At 39.4% G+C, this 14899-nt stretch overlaps 1 protein-coding gene across 2 annotated transcripts in view; it reads right to left on the reverse strand.

The window, feature by feature from the left end:
* TF (transferrin) overlaps positions 1–7561 on the reverse strand; it is a 32611-nt gene extending 25050 nt beyond the window's left edge. For both annotated transcript variants that reach the window (XM_063442258.1, XM_063442257.1), the window contains exons 1-4: positions 7467–7561; positions 3219–3382; positions 1884–1992; positions 68–259 (exon numbers count right to left, since the gene is read on the reverse strand). In XM_063442258.1, coding sequence (XP_063298328.1) covers positions 68–259; positions 1884–1992; positions 3219–3382; positions 7467–7509 — 508 coding nt within the window. In that variant the 5' untranslated portion in view covers positions 7510–7561. The remainder of the gene's footprint in view (positions 1–67; positions 260–1883; positions 1993–3218; positions 3383–7466) is intronic.
* Between the last annotated feature and the right edge of the window lie 7338 nt (positions 7562–14899).

Consider the following 14899-nt stretch of genomic DNA (forward strand, 5'->3'; position numbering starts at 1 on the left):
TTACATAGAGGTATATTACAGAAAACAAACACACAGATATCCACATTTTAGGAAATGGTTGACATACTTTTTTCAATGCTTTCCATTTCAGGTCCTTCCCAGTCCAGAATTCCGCGATCTAGGAGTTCCCCAATAGGAGCATTCCAGCCGGTACTCTTTCCTATTCCTGTGTGACATGTTGTCTTGTCCTTAAGTTCATTAAACATGAATGAACTTGATTTTTTCACCACAGCCACTCCAAGGTAACAGGTGTTAGGTTCTGTAGGAGAAATCAGAGACATCTGATAGTATGCAGAAATCTATGAAGATACCCTTAACAGGTGGGAAACACCAAGTAAGTAAACACCAGTAAAATATGACGTGATGAAGACCAGCATTAGGTAAAACATTGTTACCCGTGTAACATTGTTACCCATTGTCTAAATACATAAGGATTTCTTATATGTAACAGATATGTGATGGACTATTTAATTTCTACTTTCCATGCTTTTGGACCGTCTACTTGAGTGCTCACAACTTATTTCATATACTTCTAGATAGTAACAGAACTCTGTAAAGAGGATATTAACAAAACAAATGGAAACCAGACTTGCTATTGAGAGATAAAGACTGAAAATAAAAAACTGTTCATTAAAAAAATTAAAGTCACCCTGCACAAACATAGCGGGAGACTTGGCCTCCTTCAAGAAGGCCGTTGAAAGCACGACCATTAAATTAGTTCAACTCGGATCCACCCGTAGCACTCAAGATATTAGGCTTACAGCGGTCGAGAAAGGCCTGGCAGCTCTAAATCAGCACCAGTCAAGGGCTGACAGCAGAATCGATGCCCTGGAGGACCAGCAGAGAATGTACAACCTGAAGCGCAAGGGGTGCCGAAATTGGTGGGACTGCTAGACTTACCTCACTTCATCAGACAGTTCTTTGCAGCCTGCCTACCACCGAAACACGCCAAGGCCATTAAATTAGACAGCATGTTCCACTTCCCCAAGCCGGCTGAGGCACCCACTTCCGCTGTTCCACACCTTATCCTTCACTTCAGCTTCCTGCAGGATAAGGCCTTCCTACAAGCAGAAGTAAGAGGGAAGACCCCACTTACTTTCGAGGGTGCCTCACTATTCCTCTTCCTGGATCTCACCAGAAACACTATCCTGTGGCGCCAGTCCCTACGAACGTTGCTCAAACTACTACGCGCAAGGAAGTTCCATATTGTTGGGGCCTACCCCATAGTCACCTCTCAAGGCACTACTTATCGTGTGAAAAAACAAATGAGATGTTTGCTATTATTCCAAAGCATAATGAAGATCTCTACACATGTCCCATACCCAAAATGTTCATGATGTTGCACTTACTATTTGTATGTTTTGTTTGAAGCACAAATTAATTGTTAATTGTGTAAAAAGAAAATTGGGACCACTTTAAAAGTAATAGTGCTTCTTTGTTGACTCAAAATGAATTGTTATGCATAAAAAAATATATTTTACTTACTGTTATTGTAAATGTTTGAAAATGTATCTGCGAGCCATGGCAAAAAAATAAACAAACAGGCAAAGAAATAAAAAACAAACAAACCACTATACAGTATACTGGTACCAAGCAGTATTGATATCTTATGGACATTTTCTATAAATGGAAATCAAACTGAGTTTGTATTGAATAACTCATCGATGAGGAAAAAACAAAGCACGTTCAAGTGCAGGAAGGAAAATATTTTTCAATCCAAATTTTAAACACCTTCCAAAAAGAGAAGAAAGGATAGTAGTTTTTTTGTATGTGAGTTTGTGTTGAAAGAGCTCAATACCAAACAAGGAAGGAAAGTAGATACTATTTCACACTTATTCACAGTCTACATTTTTGGATCTGGTCTGCATCCAGCATTACGTTACCTTTCTCAGTGCCATAGTTTTCGGCAATGATGGGCTTCAAGTTGTAAGGTTTCAGTGAGCCTCTGTAAACATCTCCACCGTCAACACCAACAGCATCTGAATTTCCATTCTGGAATAGATGAAACCCTTAATTAGTGAAACCATACCAAATATTGTGGTAATCAAACAATTCTAAAACCTAACACAATTTTTAATAGAAATATTCTGGGGCATACTAAACCCAGCATTGATGACACTATTCTTGAGACCAAACCCAGTCTTAGTAAAACTATTCAAGATAATACCAAACCAAGTGTTCATGGATCTATTCTAGAAGATATCATACACAATATTTTGTGAAAATGTTTTAGAGCATACCAAACCCAGTCCTTTGTGAAGCTATTTAAGGGAACGCCAAACCTATATTAATAAACCGTATCTAATTGCTTAGAATTGTTAGTACAGACCAGTTACTCAGAGCAAGTCTACTACCTCAGGTATTATATAACCTAGAACCAAGTAATAACTTCTGAAAGAGTTATGAAATATTCTTGGTCTGCAGGGAAAGACTATTTTACCTTTTGTAATTGTGCTCAGAAGAGAGGGTAGTCTGTACAAGGGTGAGAGGGGAGTCTGTACAAGGGTGAACAGATTATTTGCTTTTTACAAACTGACTGTTCCACCTGGAGTACATGCTGATCACAACTTGTATGCAAATAAGAAAGCATTACTTAATACAACACTTGATGCACTTTGTATTTGGTTCTAAATTGAAAAACTGTCCCTGAGGAAGTCCCTGACTGGGATATTTTTTGCTAAAGATATCTGTTCGGTCAGCCCTGCTAAATTCTATACTTCACGATGTTATATTGGTAAATAGGGGTAACAGCAGTTACACTAGTAAACATGAGAATTGCAAATCTAGCTATTTGTTTGGTTATTTTTACTATAATTTGTCAATCCAGAACTTATTGGGACACAAATTTAGATGTAGTGAAACAGTTCGAAGCGTAAACCTAATGTTAGCAAAAGTAAAACAAGAGCATAACAAGCCGTTAATTTTAGTGGAAAAATTCTAGAACACACCAAATCAGCACTGGCAAAAAATATTCTAGAGCATACCAAACCCATGCACTGATTGCACTATTTTACAGTATACCAAACCCAGTATTGGTAAAACTCAATCTCAATATCAGTGACATTTTATTCGATCTGTTCTGTTACATTTGTATAAATATATATAGGCTGTCATCCAGCTAAACAGATTGTCATTGTTTGTACATTTGTCATTGCCATGTTATTGTCATTGAGTTGACAAAAAAAAAAAAATAGATTTACTAAGATGACCAAGTTTACCTGAATACTCTGGAAACATTCCAGAGTGCTTGTTGTTTTCACACAGCTGAGCGTGATATCAGGAACCTTACAGGTTTTAGATAGTTCATCACACTTTTTCCACTCATCTTCTGATTTCACACACCAGCGGATATTTTTTGTTTTCGGAGCTGCAAAGCACAGAGCTAAAAAAGAAAATAAATTAGCGGATTGATCAGTCTCTCCCCTGAGGATCGGTTAAGACAAAAATCCTATGTTCACAGAGTACCTGTTGGAAAATCCAATAAATGCATCATCTTATTGGTAAGATAACTTAGTGGATGAAGCTCTAGCCGAAGGTTTGCAAGGTCAACTCAGTATTTCATTCTTTTGAGTATTAGCACTTTGGTAATAATATCTAAACTGTCTTAGGCGTAGTATATCCTGCACTATGATTACATTTAATTCAGTGGTACTAAATTCATCAACTTGGGAAGTGTAAAATACTGTTGGGAATCAAACCTTTCATAGAGATGTTTACACAGGCACTACAACTACTGTACAAATCAATTGAGCTAGTTACTATGTAGCAGAACTTCATTAGCAATATAATAAAATAATACACTTTATGAATGCAATGATATAATCTTTATGAAATTCTCACTTTTACTCACTCACTGACTTACTCACTTTTATTGAAATTCTGATGCAGTAAAATTATATCATAAGACAAATTAGGGACAACGTTGTTTTACGGTCAGTATACGGTGGAAAAAGGCAAGTGTTGTCTGTTCCCACAGCTGTTGATAGCTGGGGGAGTCTGGCAGCCTCTTGCACAAGTTGGTATATGGAACTTCCCACATTCTCCTGGGTTCCTTCATTGGAATATGTACTTTACTCTTGCACATGTGTTAAGAGTACAGTATTGTGTGATTCCTGGTGGGTGGAAAGCCAGAAGCCGAAGAGAGAAGATGGTAGCAGCTGCGACGGAGAGCTTCAAGTAAGTAAAACTTACTTCTGCTTACCCTCTGGGTTTCCACAAAAAAGATCCCTCAAAGTTGACAGAGTCTCTCCTAGTAACTCTTTTGATTTACCAAGCCTCATCTACTTCTGCTAACTAACTTCCTGTCCATGCCTCTTGGATCTATACAGATGACGGAAGATAGTAGGAGCAAGAAGACGTCAAGCATCTCTACCAAGAAGAAAGGTTCCTTGAAGCCAAGCGTGGTGGACAAATATGGCACTGTAGAGGTTTGTGAACTAGATTTCCAATGAAGTTTAGCCCACTTTTAGGAACATATATGTTCAGATCCAAATTAGCCATAATTGGGCTATACCAACAGCAACAAATTCTATCTGTGTCTCAAACATATTGACCAATCAAATGCATAAACATGAACACTTAATTTACAATATGCTCTGAATACCACATGATACGAAATTGTTTCATAAATATATTATCATTGTAACGCTACATCTATTCACCGGAGCACATGTATTTCTGCAACCTTCCCCACCCTATTGTAACTCTTGTGCTGGGCAACACGGTCACCGTCCTGAGCGCCACTGGACCTCACACTGTCACAGAGGTCCAGGCAGGTCTATTTGAATCCCTTCACTGACCATAGGCGTCCCACATAGGGAGGCTGGGTAGACCAAGATGTGAGACAGGTAGAGGCTGCGCTAGGAAAACCACTTCCTTACCAGACGGTGGAAGACACGGATAATAGAGTCAATCAGAGTTGCAAACGTTGTGCTGCGTTACCACTCAATTTCCTTTTGCATTGTGTGAATGTTCTTGCCAGGATAAAGTCATTTTCATCTCCACATGTTTACTATTTTTGTACTATTCTCACTTATCACTTACCATTACTAAGTCGCGACCAATACATCCACTCAAACACCTACATTGGAAAGCACCCAACATACAGTGCATGTTATAGTTTTGTGATGTGTAAGCATTCTTACATGCATACTGAAATTTCCACTTACGCACAAGTAACCTACCATTGCACATCCCAACTAAACGCTCACATAGGCCACATATCACTCTTGTACAACAAACATGCTTACTCAAACGCCTGCATTAGAATAAACGACAAGCCTAATTCAATATGTGATTATTGAAAGCTGTTATAATAAACTGCACTAATAATTTACTGTCTAACTGCTTTTATTAAATGTAATAATGTAAGGTAATTAATAATGTAATGTAAACATAATATTTAGATTTTGCAGTACATTGATTGGTCAATTTTTATTGATTTACAAGTTTTTTCCAAATCATTCTTTCCAAACGATTGATTGGACATGGACAAAATTTGCCCACTTGGAAGAATCCCAAATCGCACACCCCATTTTTTTTCAGGCCAGCCGATTCAGAAGAATCACTTTTTTTTTTTTTTTACACGCATCATTCTACGCGGAATTTACAGAAATGTGACATCTCCACTGTAAGACTTGATCAAAAATAAATATTAAAAATTGTTTTCTGTTTAAGCATTTCTCATCATATAAAATGTAAGCCTTGTGAATATTTTTTAAATATTGTCAGTCATATTAAATTAAGCAGTATGGAATGTTTTGTGTTCCCGTAACAATATAGGATTTCCAATTAACAGCTAAAAAATATCAAATTGTATAACTTCTGCCATTAGAGCCTCTTGCTGTCTATCTAGCTAGTGATACTTCAATACATCAGGTAAAATTAGTTTTGGTTTAATGTAACCCTACAAGGCCTAAGCAGTATATTAACAATTACAAATATATATTTTTTTCTGAAGATGCAGGATGAACATCACAGTAATGCAAGTTGTGTGGATTTCAGAGATTATATGAGAGGGGATGGGTAGAGCAAACATTTGTTTTATACCATGGAAAAGTTCACCAACTAAATTCTATCACCTAAAATATTAATAACTGTTTGTACATGACATATAGGTGTAATACATTCAATGACGATAATATATAATCTGCATGCACAGAAAATTACAGAGACAAACTACAGGTACGAAGATACTCCACCTCATTTATTCTTACTTTTTTTTTTTTTTTTTACCATATTATCGTTTGCTACTATAGCATTGTTGCCATATTATACCTGTAGTTTGCCACTGTAATTGTATGTGCATGCAGACTATTATTCCATTGAATGCATTCTGCCTACATTTCATGTACACACAGTTATTAATATTTTGGGTGATAGAATTTGATTGGTAAACCTTTCAACTTTTGCTCTAGTCACCCTATCGCTCTCCATCCTCTGCCTTCTCTCTCCATCCTCTGCCCCCCCCCCAGCAGTGAATACCTTCATATAATTGTTTCATTTCCACCCCTGTTCCTTAAGGCTAACTTCACACACCCAGAACCAACAATTCAGAATCTCTCCATTTTCTCGAAAATGTATAGCATGCTCACACAGCTGTTTGAGATCTTACTCAATTGCCTCCTCATTCCTTTTACAATTTGCCAGTAGCTTCTACTTCGCATTAACTTCCTTTAGCCATCGCTTCCAAATTCCCCCTGCTACCTCTTGTCTCAAATCCCCATTATATTCTTTAGACTGCCAGCTCATGACCTATCAAACTAAGCACTTTGTATAAAAGAGCTTCAATGGCTAGATTTCGGACAGGACTCTCTTTACCTTTTGTATTTGTCTGTGTATATTGTATGTTCCCCCCTTACTTAAACTGAAGCACTTTGGAATTTGTTGGTACATTATAAATGGCAGTGATAAATAAATATGAAAAATATAGGCCATAGTTGTAAAGATAATTAAAAAAAATTAAACTCCAGATTTTTTCCAAATCAGATGTTTTTGCTATTTTTTTTTTAAAGTCAGACAACCAAGTACTTTGACTGCTTTAACAAATACAATCCTCTGTGTTCTTGGTGACCAAAATTTGTTCTGCAAACACTGCTTTCCCTACACAGAATTCCCAACAGCATAGTTGTTTTTAAAATGTGCATTGCCTTGTTGCAAAAATTAAAAAACAAGCTGCAGCTTGTGATGGCTTCTGCTTTGCTTGCATTATGGTTGTAAAAGCCTAATGAGAGATACAGTCCACAATATCTGGAGAGCCAACGATTGCCTACCCCTCTTCGAGCTCTTATTCCTAAGACAGGCTTTTTTTAGTGCCTCCCTGACCATAAGTGATGCACAGCAATACATTTTGAATTTTCATTTATCAGTTGGGTGTTTTATCATGCTTTGCTAAAAATTGAAGACCAGTAGAAACTATAGAACTGTGGTTAATCTTATACAACCCACAGACATTGGTTGCAACTTACCTACTAGGCTAAGGCACAGAGCCACTCGGAGAGAAGAAGCCATCTCCCTCGTCTCAAATATCAGCAGTACTCAGTCTGTGGAGGCTGTTAGCATCCTTTTCTGCCTTTATATAGAGAACCAGCAAAGCTGAGTAGGCAATTTTTTCTCCTTCAATGTTTACCTAATACTCTTTCACAATAGTCCTCCACCTCTTTTCCCTCTCACCCTACTCCCACTGACTGATCTCCACAGAAAAGCACAGATTTTTGGCACAAATAGAGCTTGTTTTCTATGACCTAAATGTCTACAGTCTCTGGGCTGGGGGAGCTTAACCCTTTTAATCTCAAGGAAGGAGATTCAGAGGGAAATTCCCATTCATTATCTTAACATTCTTCAGGCATTGTTCCAAGTGAGGATTTTAAAGAATTGGTCATGCTCTGCTGAGATCTTTTCAATCTGTGTTTGTCATCCTCACTCTAATTTATGCTGGAAGTGCCCAAAGACAATCTGGTAATTCTTTTATTTTTGGCCCATCACATGACAAGAGAATAGAATCAACCTCCATTTAAGTTCTTTCCTTATTGTTTTTGTTTTTTCTTGCACCTATCATTATAGAAAGCAAAACATGCCAAGAAAACAACTCATGTTAAATACTTCAGATGTAGTTCACTCTTGCATATAAATGATGAGGGGATTTAAACTTAAGGAGAATAATATAGAGTTGAGGGCACAACCAGAAATGTGCATTTCTTTACTGTGGTGCTGTGGTAAAGGCCTTAAAAGCTTACTCCAAACAACACAACCATTTCAGAGATTTGAAGTTGTCATGGTGCCTGGAGTCTCTATATGCAGTTTTTGGCTTTGAGCAGTTAATCCAAGTGTAATTCCATCTCTGCCAGTGTCACTAGCCAGCCCAGAACAAAGTTCTGAAATAGCCAGTATCAATTCTGTGCATAATTGGAGTCTGATGCCAGCACTCTGGCCCAGACAGCCAATCACAGCACTTCCTTTTCTCAGTATGTCCTACATGTATAACCTCTTACCATGGGGCATGATGTCAGCAGAGAAAGATTGGGAGAACGTGGCCTCGATGCTGGAAAAGGGTTTAAATGCATTTAAAACATTTTTTTTTTACATTTTGGGGCTAACACAGGACTAATACAGAAAGGGTTACTACAACCAAAGGCAGAGTTTTAAGAATTGTTTTTAAGAAAGAAGTTATTTACAATGATCAAGCAGTTGTCAATAAATACACAAAAAATAAACTGGTTCAAACCTTGCCAGGCTCTATAAACTGACCTGTGTCATAAAAAAAATAAGGATTTGCTTACACTATAAAACACACAAATAAACCAAAGCATCCCTCTACTGAGGGCTACTAAGGATATCCGGTGGCCGAGGTGTGGGTAGCAGGTAAAGATGACTTCTGCTTACCTGAATCTGTCCCTCGCGGGCACTGATATCTCCCTCCGGTGGGTCCACTTCAGCACCAGGACCCAATGTCACTGCTGACATGCGTGAGAGTACAGCATCGAGGTCTATGGAGAATCCCGCGAGACAGCAGGATCCTCCATAGACAAATCCCACTTTGTCTCTTGACTATGTTGGAATTTTCAGGGAAAAATGAACTAGAGGATTCTGGAAATAGGACTATTTTATATGAGATTTCAAGTTTTTTTAATTGCAAACCGGTAGACTCCATTCAACTAAATATATGCATTCTGAAGATAACAGGTTCCTCCAGAACAAGCATGTCAAGCTTGCGGCCCGTGGGCCGCATGTGGCGCATAATGGTTATATTTGCAGTCCACCTGATATTTCCTGTCTGATTCTTGTCTTCCCTCCCACGGCCAATAGCGTGATCCCACGACTATGCTTCTCTCCTGCTCGCAGTGCCAGAGGAGCGTCTGGCCTGCTTAAGCAGAGAACAGGCAGACGGGCAGCTCATCTCAAGGTAGGAGACAAGGGGCTTGGGGGACCTTCCTCTGTAGTGTGCTAAATTAGGGAGGGGAGCAGTGTAGTAATTTGAGGGAGAGAGGGGGCAGTGTACTTAACTGGGGAAGGGAGTGGGCAGTGTATTAATTTTAGGGAGGGGGGCAATGTATTAAATTGGGGAGAGGGGACAGTGTATTAAATTGGAGGAGGGGGTGGGCAGTGTATTAGAATGGTAGGAGGGGGCAGTGTGTTAAATTGGGAGCAGAGCAATGTATTAGTTTGGGGTGTAGGGGGACAGTGTATTAGTGTGGCGGGTAGGGGGCAGTGTATTAGTGTGGTGGAAGGATGCAGTGTGTTAAATTGGGGTGTGGGTAGTGTACTAATTTGGGGGAGGGAGTGGCTCAGTGTATTAGAATGGTTGGAGAGGGGCAGTGTGTTACATTGGGGGAGGGCAGTGTATTAAATTGGGAAAGGGAGGGCAGTGTATTAAATAAGAGTGCTGGGAGGAGGGGCAGTGTATTCAATTAGAGTGGATGGAGGAGGGGCTGTGTATTAGATTAAGGGGCAGTGTATTATATTGGGTGGAGGGGGCAGTGTATTAGAATGGAGGTAGGGGGCAGTGTATTGGATTTGTGGGCAGTGTACTAGATTGGGTCTGCATGGAGGCGCTGAACGCTGCCCATGATGATGCTGATTGGCTGCAAAGCGTGCACAATAGCCTCACAATGCTTTCCTGTGGGAAAGCATTGGGTTGGCTGAGATTATCAAGTTTTAGGATCTTAGCTAAAGTGAAAACCGCACACATAGGACTTCAAAATCAACCAGATTGATTTTGTTTTTTACAGCTGTGCAACAGCATTCATTCACCATTTCATTTTCAGCATACATTCACCATTTGTTTACTTTGAAGCCTTACGAGCATGAGGACGACCAGTGTCAGTTAGGCAACATTTTTATACTGTACTTTTCTAAATAAACCTACGTTTCTATGAAAACATAATTTATTTTTTTTGCGGCCCACATAAACTTAAACCTTATTTATTTGGCCCGTGTTAGCCTTTGAGTTTGACATGCTTGATCCAGAACATATTTAGGGGTGTAATAGAAATGGACGTGTATACCGATGCAACCAGCAGATGTATGCTTTTTTTGTTTAATTAACTTTGGGTCTCTGTAAAAATAGTTTACACCTTCTGGTTTCAGGTATGTTGTATAACTGAAATGATTAAAAACTCAATAAAATCCAAATTAATTCCCAGTTTTTGTTCTACAAAATTTGGAAAAGTTAATGGAGATTAATAATTATACCGGCTCTTTTTACTGTAGAATGCCTCAAAGGCGGTGATGGAATGCTATGTGATTGAATATACCCCACGTATACAATCTGAATTTGCCTCTAAACCTGCTCAATTTTATTATGTGCTCAGTTCTACTTAAAGCACTATGGTAAACTGGTCAAATTTAAATACAAATCTATCACATTTGATTAATAAAAGTTATTGGTTTAAGGGGCAAAATATTCACAAACTCATGACCCTGTTATAATAATATCCCCTTATAAAAAATAAAAATCTTCAGAATATTTCTAACACGTTCTTCTTAATCCAGCAACATGTTATGTTTGAAGGAAGGCATGAACTAATTGATCAATGATTAACAGATATTGATCTCTGCTGCGAACACTGAGCTAATAGTTTGTTAACACATCAAACACTCATGTGAAATATTTGATTAAAAGGAACACTGAATGTACTATTATCTTTTAAATCTGCATTTACCAAAAAAAAAAAAATCAAGTCAAATCCAAAATAAACATTTCTTAATGGAATGCTTTAGAGGGTGTGCAATAGTAACAATATGTGAGATAAGTCCAAATGATCAGAATATGCATTATACAGCCATTGTGTCCTAGCACTGGTTAGTTTGTAAATCAATTGGGATTAATGCTAATATCATATTTGCGCACCTTTCCTTAGAGTCAAATCTACCACCCTATCATACAGAAGAAAATCCACCATTTTGTACTGGACAACTATATTTTTTTATGAAAAGTGTGGGCTGAAAGTATGAAAGGATAGATGTCAGAAAAATGATTTCAAGCCCATGCAACAACCATCTACAGTTACGGTTATGCGGTAAGCTGCAAATTAACAGTTAAATGGCAATTCATAGATTCACTTAAATAGACACTGTAGCTTGGTGACACATCAAGGGGCTGATGAATGGCGAAACGGTAGGCATGTGACACGCCAAAGCTCACTGGTTCAGAAGAATGGAAAGGAAGTTTCTCGAAGAGGGTGTGATGGGAATGGTGAAATACACCTATTTTAAATCCAACTACCCCATCCAATCCTGGGAGGGTAAGAGATTTCGAAGAAGGTGGAGCTCCTACATCTTGAAGTGCAGGTAGCATACATTTCCTTTTAAGGAATGGAACTTGATGACCAGCTGCATCTGGCCACATTTCTCCTGGACCAGAAACATGTTGCTTTTGAAACCCATGGATCTGGGGGAGCAGGTTCTAGGCAACCATGTCTCTTAACTCCAACAGCTCAGTGTCTATGAGTTAGGCATGCTGCAGAGAAAACACAAGGTGGACGGTATAGAGAATTGGACTTGGGTTTACTTACTTTTTACCAGATAACCCTGCAAACACCCAAGCATCAGTCAACAGACAGTTTACCAATTGTGGCAAAAATACTTGCGTCTTTACCCTACAGGATACTGGGTAGCAAGGTGTGTAAGGACTCATTATTAGGGCAACCTGTGTATAGCTCTCCACAGATGGCCTCTTTGTGGAAAGAACAGCCCAAAAGATCTGGAACCAGGCGTCGACTGGTAGATAAAGAAAGGGAATTCAGGGAAGCACGCCTTCACAAGTGTCCTCAACTCAAATAAAATGAAATATAATGTAGTCTTTTTGATGCTGGTGATTATAAACAAAAGAAATAAAATGAACTTACAGTCTTCTGTAGCTTGAAATCAGCTCTACATATATGCGCTAGTACAATCCCCGTATGTGGATATGTTGATCTTGATCTTATGTGGAAAGGTATCCTTACACCAGTCATCAGTGTCGTAGAAGTGGTCTCTTTCAATATGCAGTTTTATCAGTTCACCAGCATATAAAATGAAAATAAAAACAGAACATAGTGCTCTCTGTACAACTAAAAAAAACAATAGAATAATAAAAGGTGGTATACTCACAAACAGAGAGCACAGTAAAGTTATGTTCAACCCTATATAGCTTAGGTGGTATCTTCCCCACCTAAGAAACCGAAATATAAATCCTCCAGATAAACATTTTCAGAGATACAAACAGAATGGTCCACATTCGATCAAAATATAGGTTTATTTATAACCAAAATAATAAAAAACAAAAGTATAGTATAAAACACCAATAAAACTCTAGCACATTTCACCTTCACCCAGCCCTTTTCAAAGTGATGACGGGTAGATGCCTCTAAAAGGCATGGGGTCTTAGGGTTGTCTGAAAGCGGCAGAATGGCCTATTTCTCTGCCAGCACTGGTGGAGGCTAAATACTCATCTCATAGATGAGTAAGCCTAATCAAGGGAGGTGAATGGTGATTGTGCATACAGAGTGACTGAAAATCATGCCATCTTTATCTTTCTGTTCTTAAGTTAAGGCCAGGTTGACAAACTTTGGCTCAATTTTAAGCCTCTCTATGGCTAGGGAAGTATTAAGTATTAAGGTTCCCTGCCAGACACACACATTGCTGCACCGAGATACTCAATATGCGTTTGCCAATAAGGACATTGTCACCAATGGCAGATTCCACAATTTCATATATTTTTGTACGAGGCCTCAGCATGTCTAGGAGCTTATCCTCGAAGGCATTTAAGGGTGATTAAAGGCTTTGGTGTGGGTTCTAGCCCACCTTTGCTAGATATTAAGCCATTTTGGGATCCATAAGGGTTTCGCAGTATGGATTCCGAGTGGCCTTGCTAAGTGGTTTCCGTACCCTAAATTGAAGGCATTGTGCAACAAGGTCAGACAGTACCCATTCAGCAAACCACAGGCAGTGTCAAATATCGGTTACTCTTGGGGGTTTGATGGGTACAAGTATGTGGTGCAGTGTGTGAGGGGTACAGTGTGTGTGTGAAAGGTACAGTGTGAGTGAAGAGGGGGCAGAGTGTGTATGAGGGGTACAGTGAGTCAGTGAGGGCAGTGTGTGTGAGGGGTACAGTGTGTGTGTATAAGGGGTACAGTGTGTGCGTGAGGGGTACAGTGTGTGTATCAGAGCAGTATGTGTGTATGGGAGGCAACATGTGTGTATGGGAGGCAGTGTGTGTGTGATGGGTACAGTGTGTGAGTGAGGGGGCAGTGTGTGTTTGATGGGTACAGTGTGTGAATGAGGGGGGCAGTGTGTGTTTGTGTTTGTGTGTATGGGGGGAATTATTGTGGGTCTGTGGGGTAGGAGGGGAAATTAATAATTATAAACTTTTTTTAAATCAAAAAATATATATTTTTCATATCCCCCTCCCTTCTTACCTTTGCCTGGGAGGGGGGACAGTACAAGGCAATCCCTTGTGGAGAAGCCTTGGTGGTCCAAGTGGTGAGAATGAACTCTAGCAGTTTCTGTAGCGGAGAACACGGTGGAGTTGCAGGTTAGAGCTACCCCGGGTCCTCTCTCCCTCCCCGATCAGCTACAGCGTTACAGTACTAGTGGGCTGGTGAGGGAGATCTCTGTTATCCCGTCTGGTCCTGCAGAGCCGGCATAGGAGATCGAGGCACAGCATGATTTTCTTGGAGCTATAATCATATGATCATAGCGCCAGGGGAAATCTTTTGAGGTGCCCCAGGGCACAGCGTTTGGGAATAGCTGCTATAGACACTAGAACCACTACATTAAGCTATAGTGGTTCTGGTAACCATAGTGTCCCTTTAAATATCCACTTGCAGTTAGTTATGTGTTAAGTTCCTTTAACCTTTCATTGTAAGTTTTATCCTGCAATCAATGAACCAGTTTAGTAGCCCTACTCTGAACTCTCTCTAAAGTATCAATATCCTTCTGGAGATACGGTCTCCAGTACTGCGTACAATACTTCAAGTGAGGTCTTACCAGTGTTCTGTACAATGGCATGAGCACTTCCCTCTCCCTATACACCCAAGCATTCTGCTAGCATTTCCTGCTGCTCTATTACATTGACTGCCTACTTTTATGTCATCGGAAATAATCACCCCTAAATCCCTTTCCTCAGATGTTGAGGTTAGGACTCTATCAAATATTCTGTACTCTGCCCTTGGGTTTTTACGTCCAAGATGCATTATCTTGCACTTATCCACATTAAATGTCAGTTGCCACAACTCTGACGATTTTTCTAGTTTACCTAAATCATTTGCCATTTGGCTCATCCCTCCTGGAACATCAACCCTGTTACATATCTTAGTATCATCAGCAAAAAGACATACCTTACCATCAAAACCATCTGCGATATAACTAATAAAAATATTAAAGAGAATGGGTCCGAGTACAGATCCCTGAGGTACCCCAC

This window comes from Pelobates fuscus, chromosome 2 (genome assembly GCF_036172605.1).
Source record: "Pelobates fuscus isolate aPelFus1 chromosome 2, aPelFus1.pri, whole genome shotgun sequence".
In the NCBI taxonomy this organism is placed as follows: domain Eukaryota; kingdom Metazoa; phylum Chordata; class Amphibia; order Anura; family Pelobatidae; genus Pelobates; species Pelobates fuscus.